General features: G+C 45.9%; 1 protein-coding gene across 4 annotated transcripts in view; it reads left to right on the forward strand.

Moving 5' to 3' along the window:
• Positions 1–13098, forward strand: part of NHSL1 (NHS like 1) — a 153089-nt gene extending 139991 nt beyond the window's left edge. For all 4 annotated transcript variants that reach the window (XM_033235315.1, XM_033235316.1, XM_033235318.1 and 1 more), the window contains 3 exons: positions 1153–4437; positions 5001–5133; positions 10342–13098. In XM_033235315.1, the coding sequence (XP_033091206.1) occupies positions 1153–4437; positions 5001–5133; positions 10342–11077 (4154 nt within the window). In that variant the 3' untranslated portion in view covers positions 11078–13098. The remainder of the gene's footprint in view (positions 1–1152; positions 4438–5000; positions 5134–10341) is intronic.
• Positions 13099–16584: the final 3486 nt, after the last annotated feature.

A 16584-nucleotide genomic window follows, 5' to 3' on the forward strand; every position in this document is an offset into this window, starting at 1 on the left:
CTCTATCCAGTCCATGCCCTGGTTAGATTATGTGTTGGGAGAGGGAAGCCTTAGGAACCCTATTACCCCTAGGGTCACATCCAGGTGTTTACCTACACAGAGGGGTGTGCTTGACTTGTGTTGCTCAGCAAAGCCCGTGTTGAGATAGATAGATACTCTCGGGCCCTTGTTGGATGGAGATAACATAAGGAGAACTATAGTTTTACTACTATTTTTAGAGATTTGATTTGTCATAAGGATTAACTTTTTTTTTTTCTCAGTACACTTTGGGTAGGTTCTTTGTGATTTATTTATTTATTTATTTATTTCCTTATAAGCTCTGTTCTTTCCTGGGTAGCTTGAAATCTAACTGTTTACACTTAAGGTTTACCTCGTCCCTGTCCCTCTCTGTTGGCCCTTCCTTGTGTTTCTTTTTTTTTTAAACATAGTATTCTCTGTTTGGTTGTGAAACTCCAACGAATAAATCATCCTAATTTGAGGAAATGTTCACTGGATCAGTTCCTGCCGGTTTCCCCCACCAGAACACAACAGATTGCTATTGAATTTTGAATGTCACCAACAGACAGATAATGACTTCAGATGGATAATGAAATGTTTGGAACACAGATGGGCCTGTAAATCAGTTTTCTTTGCCTTAGAATTTCCTTCTGACATAAAGAATTAATGTAATTAACACAGTTTTATACCAGTACCCCTCAAACATGGTATCTCTGTGGCCCTATTGTTCAATTACTACATTCATCTGCCTTTGGGAAAGCTGTGTCACTGCTTGATAGATGGTCTGCACAGTCACCCAGTGGGCGAAAGGCTACCTTGAAGACTTTACTGAAAGGTGGTTATTTCAAAGTAAATCCTCCTCCGAGCCCTCAGCAGCCTTGATCTTGAAGGGATTACCTGAGAATTCCATATGCGGCACTCAAGCCATAGGAGGACTGGAGGTACAAAGTAAGAGAAGTACCTGAAATTCATGACAAGAATTTTTATTTTAGAGCTATCAGTAACTTTTTAAATGTACTTAGGTACCTACAGGAGAAAGGACATTAAATCAAATAGAAAATTTTTAAAAAAATTGTGTCAGAGGGGGTGAGGGTATAGGCAATGAACTATGGATTTTATTTTCAGGTAACAAGCCTGTTTCTGCTTTATCTCCAGCATCAGGCACTGGCCAAGATGATGTCGATGGTCACTCAGTGCACACCCCCGATCACTACTCTGCGCTAGGAAGGTTCAATAGCTATCGGTCTGCTGGGCAGCGCTCAGAAACCAGGGACTCCAGCTGTCAGACGGAGGATATGAAGGTCGTACCACCTTCCATGAGGAGAATCAGGGCACAGAAGGGGCAAGGCATTGCTGCCCAGATGGGCCACTTCTCAGGTTCTTCTGGCAACATGTCTGTGCTGAGCGATTCTGCGGGGATCATATTCCCTTCGCGCCTCAACAATGATGCTGGCTTCCATAGTCTTCCGCGTTCTGGAGCGAGGGCAAACATTCAGTCTCTTGAGCCGAGGCTGGGTGCCCTGGGACCTGCAGGAGACATGGATGGCACATTCCTCTACCAGGGAGGTCACCCACAAGCAGATGAAAACTTAGGCCATTTAGGAGGTGCCTCAGAGACTGGAACACTTTTGAGACCCAAATCCCAAGAGCTGAGACACTTTGAGAGTGAAAATGTAATGAGCCCAGCATGTGTGGTTTCTCCTCATGCAGCCTACTCCACCAGCATCATCCCAAATGCCACACTGTCTTCCTCTTCCGAGGTCATCGCTATTCACACTGCTCAGAGTGCAGGGCAGCGGGAAAGTAGAAGTTCTGGCTCATCACATGCAAGGATAAAACCCAGAGACCACCTCATCTCCAGGCATGCTGTGAAAGATGATCATCAGTCTCCCGGTCGCCACTGGAATGAGGGTCACACCACCATTCTTTCACAGGCCTTAGACCCTCATTCCCCTGGTGCACCCACACTGTTGTCCCTCTGTGACTCGGCAGTCTCTCTAAATGCTCCAGCAAATAGGGAGAATGCGTCCCAAGCCATGCCGTATAATTGTAGAAACAACCCAGCCTTCCCAGCCCACTCCCAAGATGTGGATGGCAAGAGTGAATCTAGTTATTCAGGGGGTGGAGGGCACAGCAGCTCGGAGCCCTGGGAATACAAGTCCTCAGGTAATGGAAGGGCATCCCCCCTGAAGCCACATTTAGCAACTCCTGGCTACTCCACTCCCACAAGTAACGTGAGCAGCTGCAGTTTGGACCAAACGTCCAACAAAGAGGATGCCGGGTCGCTGTATTCCGAGGACCACGATGGCTACTGGACATCTGTGCACACTGACTCTGGACATGGATCTGGGAATCTGTGCAATAGCGGTGATGGCTTTGGGAACCCCAGGCACAGCGTGGTCAATGTTTTTGATGGAAGAGCTCAGAAAAACCAAGGGGACCGGTCCAATTACCAGGATAAATCCCTATCGAGAAATATCTCTTTGAAGAAAGCAAAGAAGCCTCCCCTGCCACCCTCCCGGACAGACTCCCTCCGCAGGATTCCCAAGAAGAGTGGCCAGTCCAACGGGCAGGTGCTCAACGAGAGCCTGATCGCCACACTCCAGCACTCGCTGCAGCTAAGCCTCCCAGGCAAGGGTGGCAGCTCACCCTCCCAGAGCCCCTGCAGTGACTTGGAAGAGCCCTGGCTGCCCCGCTCCCGGAGCCACAGCACGGTCAGTGCTGGCAGCAGCATGACTTCCGCCACCACCCCCAATGTCTACTCCCTGTGTGGGGCCACACCATCGCAGAGTGACACGAGCAGTGTCAAGTCAGAGTACACGGACCCCTGGGGTTACTACATTGACTACACGGGCATGCAGGAAGATCTGGGGAACCCAGCAGGGGGCTGTTCAACCAGCAGCGGGGTGCCCACTGGGAACGGGCCAGTCCGCCATGTCCAAGAAGGGTCTAGAGCCACAATGCCTCAAGTGCCCAGTGGTTCAGTCAAACCAAAGATCATGTCACCAGAGAAGTCACACAGAGTCATTTCTCCATCCAGTGGGTATTCCAGCCAGTCGAATACACCCACAGCACTCACCCCTGTGCCTGTGTTTTTAAAATCAATGTCACCAGCAAATGGGAAGGGGAAGCCCAAGCCCAGGGTACCAGAAAGGAAGTCCTCTCTGATATCTTCAGTATCCATTTCCTCATCGTCCACTTCTCTCTCCTCTAATACTTCTACTGAAGGAAGTGGCACTATGAAGAAACTGGATCCAGCCGTGGGCTCTCCCCTGGCTCCTCCTCCTCCTGTTGCCTCTCCTCCATCCCCTTGTCCTGCAGACAGGTCTCCTTTCCTTCCTCCCCCACCTCCTGTCACAGATTGCTCCCAGGGCTCTCCTCTGCCTCACTCTCCTGTGTTTCCCCCTCCGCCGCCAGAAGCTCTCACTCCTTTCTGCTCCCCACCTGATTGGTGCCTTTCTCCCCCGCCCACTGCACTGAGCCCCCTTCTTCCAGATTCACCTGTGTCCTTGCCATTGCCCCCACCTCTCTTACCTTCCTCGGAGCCCCCACCCGCCCCACCTCTTGACCCCAAATTCATGAAAGACACCAGGCCGCCTTTCACAAATTCTGGCCAGCCAGAATCCTCCCGGGGATCCTTGAGGCCGCCTTCTACCAAGGAGGAGACCAGCAGACCCCCCATGCCCCTGATAACCACGGAAGCATTGCAGATGGTGCAGTTGAGGCCGGTGAGAAAGAACTCAGGCACCGAGGCAGCACTGTTGTCTGAACGAACAGCTCAGGAACAACGAACTCCAATTGCTCCACAGTACCACTTAAAGCCATCTGCTTTCCTGAAATCCCGAAATAGCACAAATGAAATGGAGAGTGAAAGCCAGCCTGCCTCTGTGACAAGCTCGCTTCCAACGCCTGCCAAGAGCTCGAGTCAGGGTGACCATGGCAGTGCGGCCGAGCGCGGCAGCCCTGTGAGCCGCAGCCCTGGAGCTTTGAGCGCTAGGGAGGCAGAGGCTCGGCCCAGTCCCAGCACCACCCCACTCTCAGACTCTTCACCTAGCAGGAAGCCACCCCCCATTTCCAAGAAGCCCAAACTGTTCCTGGTGGTACCACCTCCGCAGAAAGATTTTGCAGTGGAGCCCGCAGAGAACGTGAGCGAAGCCCTTCGAGCCGCGCCCAGCCCCACGAGGGGAGAGGAGGGCTCTGTGCACAGCAGAGAGGCAAAAGAGAGTTCTACAGCCCAAGCTGGCTCTCATGCCACACACCCTGGCACCTCGGTTCTTGAGGGAGGAGCTGCAGGATCCGTGTCTCCCGGCAGAGTGGAAGCCAATGTCCCCATGGTTCAGCCCGATGTCTCACCAGCCCCCAAGCAGGAGGAGCCAGCTGAGAACAGTGCGGATGCTGGGGGCGATAGGGAGAGCTGCCTATCTCAACAGGACGGAGCAGGTGAGTCTGGCTTCCTGGCTTCTCTCTCCTGTGCCCTCTGCCCATATGCAGCTGAACCAGATAGGGTTGTTGAATGCTTACACGTGGAAAGAACCCAGGTAGATCAGATTGGTGTTAAAGCTAGCAGTATGTAGGCTTCCTGTGCAAAAACACAGATTAAGTTACCAGCTTTGCATTTTGTCATTATTTTTAAATGTCATTATTTTTAAAATCTAGACCTAAAGGCATGGCAGAAAATAGGGGGACAGAGATGATCTGCAGCAGGCTGGATATTAAATAGCAATGGGTAACACCTCCCTTCCAAAGAGCCACAAAGAAACGTTGCAACAAAATTTAAGAGAGATGCCATGGGCGTTCTATACTTTAACAAAGAATGAGCTCTGGCTCTCAAGCTAGTGTCATTTCCCCCCTTCTTTGTGAACTATCAAACTACAGACCTATGGCATCTCCCTGTGGTTCTCACATTGTCAGGAATTGCAGGGAAGCAGCATATTTAGACGCTTGGCTGAGGACTGAAATTCTAGTCACTTGTACATCTTGTGGGCCTGCCTGATTTTCCGTAGCTGGGGTGCCGGAGACCACCGCAGCCAGTTCATCCTCAGAGGCCTGTGACTTCCTCAAGGAAGACGGGAGTGATGAGGTGATGACCCCCAGTCGACCCAGGACCACAGAAGACCTTTTTGCAGCTATTCACAGGTATTTCAAACTCCTTCCTTTGACTTTAATCTACTGTGTAATTCCTTCTTTTCAAGCAGCGCCTCAATTTACTTTTTTTCCCTGAGGTTTCTTCTGTCACCCAATCATGACTCCTTAACTTTACTGTTGATTTTTATAGTTTTATTTCCTCTGACTCCAATTTCTGTTTTACTTTGTTTCACTGATTTTTATGACATTGGGGACAGAGGCACAATGTGATACCTTCTGGTAGGCGCTGCTCTTCCTGGCAAGGGGTGTAGTGTGGCAGTCATAAGACAGAGTATATTAGCAAGAGTCGGATTAAAGCGGCTGACAGTGCAGTCAGGAGGAGGAATGTTGTGTTCTGTGGACTTAGGATGCACAGACTAGCTCCATGGGACTCTCTTCCTAAAGATGTTTTAGTTTATTCTAATTTTTTTCATTTTACAGAAAAACCACAATTATACAGTGCAATTTCTTTGGCTGCTTAAATGTTTCTATACAAGGGTACGTCCCTTTAAGCGGGAGCAGAAGAATGATTTGTGCTGGTTACTGTATACCACTAGTGCCATCTACTGGCATCAGAAATCGTTGGGTTTAAAAACAAAGAAAGAAAGAAAGGGTAAAATTTTCAAAGTAATGGCCTGAACTGTTTGTACTTTTTATATGTGGTCACCTTTAAGGGTAAATATGATTTAGCACTAAAGTTTTACTTATTGCATCATTTTTCTGATTGTAAACAGCTGAGTACTCCCACAACAGTGTCGTTGTAAAAACTGATAACTGTATATGTGCAAGTACGTTAAGCCGTAATGCTGTATAAACCTTTTGCTTCCTTCTAGACTTCTTTACCACGGTATTTCCAGGTAACTCTAATGAATGTCCTTATGCTGCTAAGGCCTTATTTTGCCCTGAATGAAGATCCTTTTTTTTTTTTTTAAACCTCCTGAAACAAAGCATCCTATAGAATCATTTGATTCCGTGTGTGAATGATCTTATGTCAGCACTGCTTTCCCAATTCTTGGACTCTCCCTGAAAAGGCTATTGCATAAGATGAACAACATAGTGCTGTACCTACCTGACGCTCTTCATGTCACACATAAACATCTAACTTGGTGCAGGAGGAACGGAGCAGGTGAATTAATGGGCTCCTCAAGAATTATGCTCTTTACATCGCTCCTCTAGTGTTGGTATAATAGATCCTAAAGACTACCCTCTTTAACATGGACTGGTTTCTTTAATCTCATTAGAAGTAAAAAGGTCGCTAGTTATCCAATTATTTCTCAAAACAGAGAAATGATAAATGATGCATCCTTTGAAACTTTAGTGGCAATTCTAGAAGTTCCCACAGATGTTTCTAACTCTTAACCACACTGGACACATAAGAAGCACTCAATAAATATTTCCTGAATTAAATGAAACCAACTGGTATTTAACCACTAGAAGATTCTTCCAAGACTCAAAGTATTTCATTTAGTATGGAATGCACTGGGTTGCTAAATATACAGGCGTATCTATCTATTTATAATAGCCATCCACAGAGAAGATTGCATTTCCCGGTCGTTCTGTGTACTAAATACTTGGTTCCAGTGAGGAAACCCAACTGTTGTAGGTCCAAATTACTGCATATTTTTTTCCCAAAAATATGCCAAAAGCCTCTTCTATATTTTGGCAACCTTCTTAAGGCACTGAAAAATGTGTGGTTTCTCTTACTAGGGCATTACATCGACTACAGAGGTAGAAATCAGTCAGTTTGTATTATTCAGTGCACGTATGAGAGAAGTAAAAGCCAAGTAGGCCTTAAGAATGGATTGCAGAGAGAGAGCGAGGACACATGCTAATTTCTGTTGTAGCGTTGAGAATAAATTAGCAGACATAGTAAGAATCCATCTACTGTATGTGCTTTTTTAGGCTTTATTTTTATGTCCTTCAGCGCTTAAGCTCATAATTTAAAATAAAGAATATCTAAGTTGGAACATAGCTTCCAAATTTTATAATGCAAATTAATTCACTTCAGATTTAAAGCCAGATGGAAAATGTAGAACACCAGTTGAGGTGTGAAGTTTTTATATTTATTGAAGTAATTAGTTTTTAAATCAGTGTTAACTGTTTAAGCACTTTTTATAGCCGTCTTCCTTAAAAATACATATTTGTGTGTGTGTCTGTGTGTATGTATAGGCAAAGAGTTTGTACGTTTAGATTTAATTATTTAGTGGGCACCTGCTCTTGAGAGATGACAGTGCTTTCATAAAATCCCATCTTTCTTCCTTTTTTTTTTTCTTTTTGATACAGAGTCCAATTCACTCTGTCACTCAGGCTGGAGTGCAGTGGCACGATCTTGGCTTACTGCAACCTCTGTCTCCCAGATTTGAATGATTCTCCTGCCTCAGCATCCCGAGTAGCTGGGATTATAGGCGTGTGCCACCATGCCCGGCTAGTTTTTGTATTTGTAGTAGAGACATGGTTTTACCATGTTGCTCAGGCTGGTCACCCCATCTTCTTTCTTAATTCTGTGTCTACAATTAAAGGTCATAGTTTTAATCAAGTTTAGTTGTGACTTGTTTAATGGATCTCAGCATACCCTTACCATTTAAAAACTAAATTAAAAATTAACTCACCAGCCAATACCTAAAAGAATGAAATGAGCAGAGCTGCTTTGGGGAGTAGACCATGTAAGTGGTGAGGCCATGTGCTGTAAGCTCAAGTCCTACTTGTCACACTAACAAGTTACCTTTTCTGAAACCCAATGTAGTTGGGCCAGACCATTTCTTTTTTTTTTTTTTTTTTTTTTTGAGACAGTCTCGCTCTGTCGCCCAGGCTGGAGCGCAGTGGCCGGATCTCAGCTCACTGCAAGCTCCGCCTCCTGGGTTTACGCCATTCTCCTGCCTCAGGCTCCCGACTAGCTGGGACTACAGGCGCCCGCCACCTCGCCCGGCTAGTTTTTTGTATTTTTTTAGTAGAGACGGGGTTTCACCATGTTAGCCAGGATGGTCTCGATCTCTTGACCTCGTGATCCGCCCGTCTCGGCCTCCCAAAGTGCTGGGATTACAGGCTTGAGCCACCGCGCTCGGCCCTGGCCAGACCATTTCTAACGTCTTTTCTAGCTCTACAATTTTGAGATGTTAGGATGTCTGTAGTGTTGTGATCCGGTCCTAACTCTTATCAGGACAAAGCTCTTGTTGACTACTGAGCGGGACCATGAAACCTGTACCGTAGGTCGTGTTCTGAGGTCCCAAAGAGTCTGGTGCCCTGTCCACTATGGCCACCCTTCAGACTCTGTATTGGGTCCTTACTATTTCCCAACTTCTGCTTTAGTGGCATCTTTTTGACCAGAAGAATGGAGATGACCCCAGGAACACCAAGCCCAGGGCAGCCAGCATAGGAGCATCTTGCCCTCAGTCTTGCTGTGTAAGCCACGTAAAAACTAAATCCATTTTCCATGTGACATTCAAAGGTTTGTTAAGCATCTGCTCTATGCCTGACCAATTATGGCTATTACTGCATTCACGTGTGTACTGACAAACTGTGAGCTATATACTGTTGTTCCCCTTTTTGTGATAGGAAAAATACACAGTCAGAAATGTTAACTTGTCCAAGGCAACGGAACAAGGAAGCTTTAGCAGTGGGAGCCATGTAGCTTCTTTATTATTATTCTTAATCTTCACAAACCTGTGAGGTTGGTATCTTATAAGTGAGGAGGCGCAGCACACATGGGTAATTTGTCCCAGGTCACACAGCGAGAGGTGGGAAGAGTCTGGTTTCAACTCTTAATCTGTATGTACAGAATCATACTCTCAGCCTTTCCCTGCTGCATGTTCTACAGTTTTATAGCAGGAAAAGAGATATACCCACGTCTTTATTCTGTTAACTGTGTCGAGTTTCCTTAAAGCAAGTTGTCCTGCACTTAGCTAAGAGACACACACTGAGTTGTTGTCATGAAGAGACCAGCAAGGGGCCACTTGGTTCGTTGGCTTTATCATCTCTTTGTCACTGTCAGTGGAAAGCACATTGAACAGTGAGTTTCTTAGAGACTCAGGACAAGAAATATTGACAGGAAACCTTCAACTTTCTTTGATTGCCCCTTCGTCTTCCCCACCCCACCCCACCCCACCCCTCACATTTTCTTGATCAGTGCAAGCTTTGCTGAGTCAGTCATGAAGCAGGGTCTGGCACAGAGGGTTCACCTTTGTTTTCTGGAAGGCTGGATTTTAGAAGTTGGCACATGGTCCTGGAAGAGCTGAGGAAGACTGTTCTGATGGCAACTTCTAAAATAACTGAGAATGTGAAGCTGAGGAGTTGTTCTAGGACCTGGAGTGGGGTACATCTTAGTACAGGGGATATTCTGGCGTGGAACAAGAAAAGGAAGCATAGAAAGAAAGGAGGGTCAGCATGTGAAATTCACTCCGGATCAGCCCATCTAGGAGAGATCAAGGAAAACTGGCCATTATTAAAACTTTTAGTCGTATCCAGAGTAAGTTGATACAGTGTCTAAGATTTGTTTCAAATAGGGAGGGTGGAGACAAAAGAGGGGTGACCATAATTCATGATTGTCATAGGTGTGCTATGAGCTCATGTGGTCTTGCAGTGAGCTGTTCTTTTTTTTGTGAGTGTTTGAAATTTTCCAAAGTTAAAAATAAATTATTTGCGGGACACAGTGGCTCACGCCTATAATCCCAGCACTTTGGGAGGCCGAGGCAGGCGGATCACCCGAGGTCGGGAGTTCGAGACCAGCCTGGCCATCGTGGCAAAATCCCATCTCTACTAAAAATACAAAAATTAACTGGGCGTGGTGGCGGGCACCTGTAATCCCAGCTACTCAGGAGGCTGAGGCAAGAGAATTGCTTGAACCTGGGAGGCGGAGGTTGCAGTGAGCTGAGATTGTGCCATTGCACTCCAGCCTGGGCAACAGAGCAAGACTCGGTCTTAAATAAATAAATATTATGCATTTATTAATTTTTCGTTCTTTTTTTTTTTGAATAGAGATAAGGTCTTACTGTGTTGCCCAGGCTGGTCTTGAACTCCTAAGCTCAAGTGATCCTCCCACCTTGGCCTCCCAGAATGCTGGGATTATAGGTGTGAGCCACTGTGCCCAGTGAAAAATAAATTTTTTGAAAGTGAATCTTAAGTAGATGGTGACCTGAAGGTGCGATAAGAGAAGCAGAGTGGTTGTGGCTGACAGTCTGTGGTCCCATGGGAATTAACCTTTTTCTTAATGTTATTAAATCTCAGATCCAAAAGGAAAGTCCTCGGCCGTAGAGATTCAGATGATGACCACTCCCGAAACCATTCTCCCTCCCCGCCCGTGACACCCACTGGCGCTGCCCCGAGCCTGGCCTCTCCAAAGCAAGTGGGATCGATTCAGAGAAGCATCCGAAAGAGCAGCACCAGCAGTGACAACTTCAAAGCTCTGCTGCTAAAAAAGGGCAGTCGTTCAGACACCAGCGCCCGCATGTCTGCAGCAGAGATGCTCAAGAACACAGACCCTAGATTCCAGAGGTCAAGGTCAGAACCTTCACCAGATGCTCCCGAGAGCCCGTCAAGCTGTTCCCCAAGCAAAAACAGAAGGGCGCAGGAGGAGTGGGCCAGGAATGAAGGCTTGATGCCTCGGAGTCTGTCCTTTTCCGGCCCCAGGTACGGCCGCAGCCGAACACCGCCTTGTGCCGCCAGCAGCAGGTACAGCATGCGGAACCGGATCCAGAGCAGTCCCATGACCGTCATCTCGGAGGGAGAAGGGGAGGCCGTGGAGCCTGTGGACAGCATAGCCTGCGGGGCTCTGGGCGCTGCGGAGGGATGTTCCCTGGACGGACTGGCGAGAGAGGAGATGGACGAGGGCAGCCTGCTCTGTGGGGAGGGGCCTGCCGCCTCTCTGCAGCCCCAGGCCCCCGGCCCCATGGATGGGACAGCCAGTGCAGAGGGCAGAGAGCCCTCCCCGCAGTGTGGCGGTTCTCTGAGTGAGGAGAGTTAGGGCCAAGAACATAACTCTCCCAGGTGACACGGGGGGAGATGAGCAATGCAGCACTCTAGGAAGCCTGCTAGGCGCCCTTCTCTGGCTCACCTGGGGATCCCACGCTGTTTCTGTGCTGTGGGCCCGGGGTTGCCAGCCCTGCAGTGTGAGTGAAGGGTTATTTAGGACTCACTTGGCACTTGCCCTGTGGCTTAAGAACAAGTAGAAGCTTAAACTTCTGAAAGTGCTTCCTGGGGAAGATTTTTTTTTTTTTTTGCTGAATGCTGGGTGTGTTTGTGCATTTTCAACACATTTTAATTTTTAAAAAATACATGTATACACAAACAACATGTACAGAAATAGAAGAAAGCAAGCCAGAGTTAAGCTTGATAGAGTAACGGAGTTACTCTGGACTAGATGGTAATTGCTTTCAGAGCATTAGGTTTATGGAAATCAGCGAGTTCCGTAAGAAAGGAGAAGATGTTACTTCTAAGAAAGAGGCAGTAGAGTTGCTGGATCTTAATGCACAGAACACACAGATATATGCACACGTGTGCTGCTGAGGTGAGGCAAGTCTGGTGAGCACAGAGGCTGGGAAGGGGCTAAGTGACTAATTGGTTCAGGTACTTTTTTCTAGGGGAGGTAGACTTTGCTTCTTTTTTGTAAAAATGACAAACATGTAGAAGTGGCAACGCTGTAACCTGGTGCCTGCTGCTGTGCAGCCACATACACACAATTGTAGCCTGATTTTTAGAAGTGTGGGTAATTTTTTAATGAATTTCCTCCTTGAGTAGCAGCTGAGGTCATTGACAACTGAAGTGACGGTATGGACATACAGAGAGGGGAAGGGTTTTTAGAGGAGTAAGTGATACACTGCTGGAATTTGTTTTCTGCCTATGAAATAAAATTATTTTTCAGAATTAAATTTGAAAACTTGCACTACAGAACTATGGGTGGGGCTTTTCCTTTTACAACAGTTTTGTTGTTGTTTTTAACCAGAGTTTAAACTTCCATTAGGCAATTTCCTGTCACTTGAAATGTCAACATCTGCTAACTTTTGGATATCCTTTTGGTTACACCAAAGAAAAAGTTATGGCTATTTTTCTTTTTCCTTTGAACTGCCTACAGTATCATGTCCTAATTCAGAAAGATTTATCAAAATCTATTATATATTATCTTACTTTGAAGAAAATGCTGAATAGCTCTTGTTAGTCAAATAAACTGATAAAAATTGGTAGGGCCTGGCTATTAGTTAGCCCTGGGAAATGAATTTTTAGATTAAAAAGTTTTTTTTGGCATCATTTGGTTTGTGCGTTTTTATATTTGTTTATAAATAATTGAGTTGCTAATTATCTTATAATCTTCTCCAGTCAGATTTTCAACAATTTTAGACATGGAACACAAGTGTGCCAAGTCTTTATTTTAATGTAATAATCTCATTACCCCCACCCTTACTCCCTTAACTTCCATGTACTTAGACTTCATTTGTTAAATAAGCCAGAGGATTGTCATCTTCATTAGAAGGACCTAGGATGATAATGTGGAGGCTGATGGTCTGAATCTAGTGCAACTACCACTTGCCAGCTTTTGGGGGGTATGAAAGTATCTAAAAGTTGGACTGCACGGGTCAAATCATTATGAGACTTATAAACTAAGACTTTACCCATTTAGAAATGTCTTGGAGGCGAAAACAAAGAATGAAGACTCTTTCCCTTCTCTGAAAAAAAAAAACAAAACACTGCTCTTCACACAACCAGAAATCAAGACCAGAGATTTGGAGCAATTGTCTACTAATTTGGCACAAAGATCGTTTGTTCTTTAGAAAACTGGCATTGGCTTTTGAATATGAAATCTTCTCATAGCTGCCTAAAAAAGACTAGAATGTATATGGATATCAGAAACCTTTAATACATAATTTATGCAAAGATAAAACAACATAACACTAATTATAAAACTATTTTTAGATCCCCATTTTTAATGAAAAATACACATTTGTATTTAATTTGCTTTGAATAAAATAATTGTAAAGTAAATATTTGAAACATTTCTTTTTGTTTATACATGTATTTTTTTGAATAATGAGATAGGTCTTCTTGTACAGAATTGTTGAGTGTTTTGCTGGATACAAACAGAAAAGCGGTGAGACCAGAAGGTCTCTGGGGGAGGTGAGGACCCAACAGAGAGGAGGTGGAACATCACAGACACTGGATGGCGCCATCTACCAGGGCACGTGGAAAAACAACTCCACATCGTGTCCTATGGACTTTGGAATAAAATACGAATAACCTATCACCTGGCGGTTCAGATGACATGGCATGTGGAGAGATGTGACAACTTCTCACAGGCATGGATGAAATACAGGGAGAGAAGAATCGAGACTCATCCCTGAAACAGGGCACCTTCCGCATGGCTACTGTACTCCATGGAGCCCGCTTCTGTTACGGACCACATCTTATTCCAAAGCTCCACAGGGGTAGATCTGATGGCTCTCATATCCTGATACTTTAAGTCCCAGATAATCATAGACAGAAGCCCCAGCCCTAAATTATTTCCACTTTATTTTTACTATCAGTGGGGAGAGAAACAAATGACTGTTTGGTCTGTTAGTTGGAAACAACCTCAATGTGATCTGCTTTCTGCCATCATACTATTTCTGAAGAATCTGCTTTTCCTGTGGGGGTGACAGTATATTCCGTAGGAGAACCACAGTGAAAAGGAGATGTTTCTGTGTCTCCATATTTCTCCCCACCCATCAGGGCGGCATCTTAGGGGGAGAGGGGAAAGAGTGGCTTTCTTGGTTCTGCCGTAGTAGGGGTTCAGCCTGCATGTGATGCTGATTCCATCATCAAATACGCACAGCAGGGTAATTTGCTTTGGCAGATGTGAGGATATTGTTGGGGGAACAGAGGGTCATTTGAATGAAACATGGACCTGATTCTTGCGCCACTTGCCTTAATAAGCCATTCGGTAACTGTAATAGTTTCTCTCAGTTGCCTGCTGTGACCTACCTTCCACAGCGGCCAGCCTTTACTCACAGAACAAGGAGTAGAGCAATCTGTAGTCATTTGTTCAGCAATGGAAAAAGAAGTCCTAATAAATGCTTCTCATGTGCTAGGTAAAGACAAGGAGGCCCAAAGATAGAAAATGTGGTTGAGCTATCAGTAAGGGGCATGGTCCTACTGCCAGTTTAGATTCTTCAAGAAGTAGACACTGAGATAGAATACCAAAGGTTTTATTATTGGAGTAAGCACCTTTGAAAGGAAAAGAGGAAGCAGGACGAGGCAGGGAGAGCAGGTGATCGGCCATCCCAGGGGAACTCTGGGAAAAAGATCACTCATTGGAGGAGTCCTGTGTTGGACTGAAACAGCTAGGTCCTGGTACCACTGCCTTGCTTGGTCTTTGGCAAGAGCCCCCCAGAGAAAAGCATGCTCTCAATTTCCATAATTTAGTGAAATCACTGGCCACCAACCCCTGTCTTGAGAATAGTGTGACCTCAGCTTGAAAGCTAAGGTGGATCCTGGTGAAGTAGCAGCTGGTGGCTGCCAGCTACCCACACTCCTTGCAGCTGGATGGCACATCTTGTCTTGAAGGGGGATCTAAATGGCACCTCCCCATGCCTGCCACGGTCCACCCCTTGCCTCTGTGGATCCATTTCCCCAAAAACACGCAGAGAGTGACTGTTCCAGTATCTTTCTGAGGATAATTGTTGAAAGAGGAGTTTGGTAGGACCAACTAGAGCACCTTCCTGCAAATGGTTTTGGAACCACAACTCGTCCTCATTACTCCCTGCTTCATTCTAAATTCCCCTCACCCTCAACTGTCATCTTTGCTGGTCTTGGTGGCTTTTTTGATAGTATAAACCAAGCTCTCATTCCTGAGGGTCCTGAGCTCCTGGGAGCCAAACCCTTCTCAGACCAGGGTTGCTGCACTAGTCCATTCAGTTACAGCTGGGCGAGGAGTACAGAGGGTGCCTCCAGTGGATCTGCTAAGTTCCACACACACTGCTCTTGCCCCCATCCTCTGACAGCAGGCTTACCTACTCTTGCAGTTCATGCTAAATTACCCTTGACTAGATGGTGACTTCTTGCCTACTGGTCCCTGAACACAAAGAGTCCAAAGTGCCCACATAGTAGCAGCAGACTGTAGTTCAATGGGATTCTTGCAATATTGCCTAGAGAAGGTATACACTCTCTGAGAACTAGGACTTCCGATGCTGTAGAACCCAGAGTTTCAGGCATGGGAAGTACTAAGTCCCTCAATGGTTCGTTGGGTGTGATGGTAAGTGGGGTCACTCCTGCCTCCACTCCTTGGTTCTGAAATCTATATATTCCTGTTGTAGACACAACATCATACAGGCTTTCTGATTCAATAAGTATACTGTGTGCAGGAGATGGTGGCATATCTTGGCAGGGTATTGTCTCCCACCTGGCGCTAAAGCAGGCAATGTCAACGTTCCATCAGGCCAGCAGCTTCTAGGTGGTGCAGTATGTGATAGGAGACGTGGATCCTATGGCCATTGGCGAACTCTCCCTGATTGGGTGTTAACATGTATAGATCACGTATTCAGCAAGTCCATGTTGACAGATCAGATGTTTTTATAAGTCCCTAGATTGTGTTCAGGACCCTGTAGGCCCAAAAGGAACCACATACCTAGAATAGGAAGTCTGTCCTTGTGTGAGTAAACTGCCGGTGCTTCTAGGAAAGAATGAGCCCACCATAGTGAATTTGCTATCAAGTGACGAGTTGGTCCTCACAGCCTCATCGGGGTCTCAGCATTGGTATCTAATGCTGGCAGGTTGGATAGTGAGAGTGAGCAGTGTCTAAGTTGGCCTTGGTAAGTGGGAGTGCATGTTGCTGGGTTCCATGCATAGCCTCTATCTTTGCCACCACTGCCATTTTGTGTATGCATTTTACCAGCACTGAGGTGGGCACTGGCAAAAGCTAATAGAACAGGCTAAGTCATTTCGTCTACTTGGTTGTTTAGTGCCTCTTCTGTGGTGGGTGCTATTTGGTGGGCATTAACATGTCATACAGTTTTTCAAGTTCTGTGTCCACTCCATATGCCCATCCACATGCCTCTACCCCAGACCTCCTAATCATCCATGTTTTTTCCTCCCAAAGTCCTAATCAGCTGGCAGGCCATTTTCTGCTATTTCCATAAATATTTTACCTGTCCTCCCTCACAAAGTGAATGATCCAGTGTACCTCAAAAAATTCTGCCTGGTTTTTACGGTAAGATTGCAATTTTTTTCCCGTTTTTCAATGTCACCTTTGAGTGAGGGTCCATTTTCAGCTTGCAACTACAGAGTAAGATGACTTATTCTGTAATAAGATGACCAAGCCCGTGCATTCCTCTTCCTTCAGTGGATTATATAGGTCCTCCAACAACCACAGGGAGGGGTGATGTAAAGGTGCCACTGTACAGACATGGTGGTTGGGATCATTGCTCTTGCAGTTTGCTTATGTCCTCCAGTCCAGCTTGGAACTGCTACTGTATATATCATTTCCATTTTCCAATGGACAGCTGC

The sequence above is a fragment of the Trachypithecus francoisi genome, unplaced genomic scaffold (assembly GCF_009764315.1).
Source record: "Trachypithecus francoisi isolate TF-2019V2 unplaced genomic scaffold, Tfra_2.0 Lachesis_group15, whole genome shotgun sequence".
Taxonomy (NCBI): Eukaryota; Metazoa; Chordata; class Mammalia; order Primates; family Cercopithecidae; genus Trachypithecus; species Trachypithecus francoisi.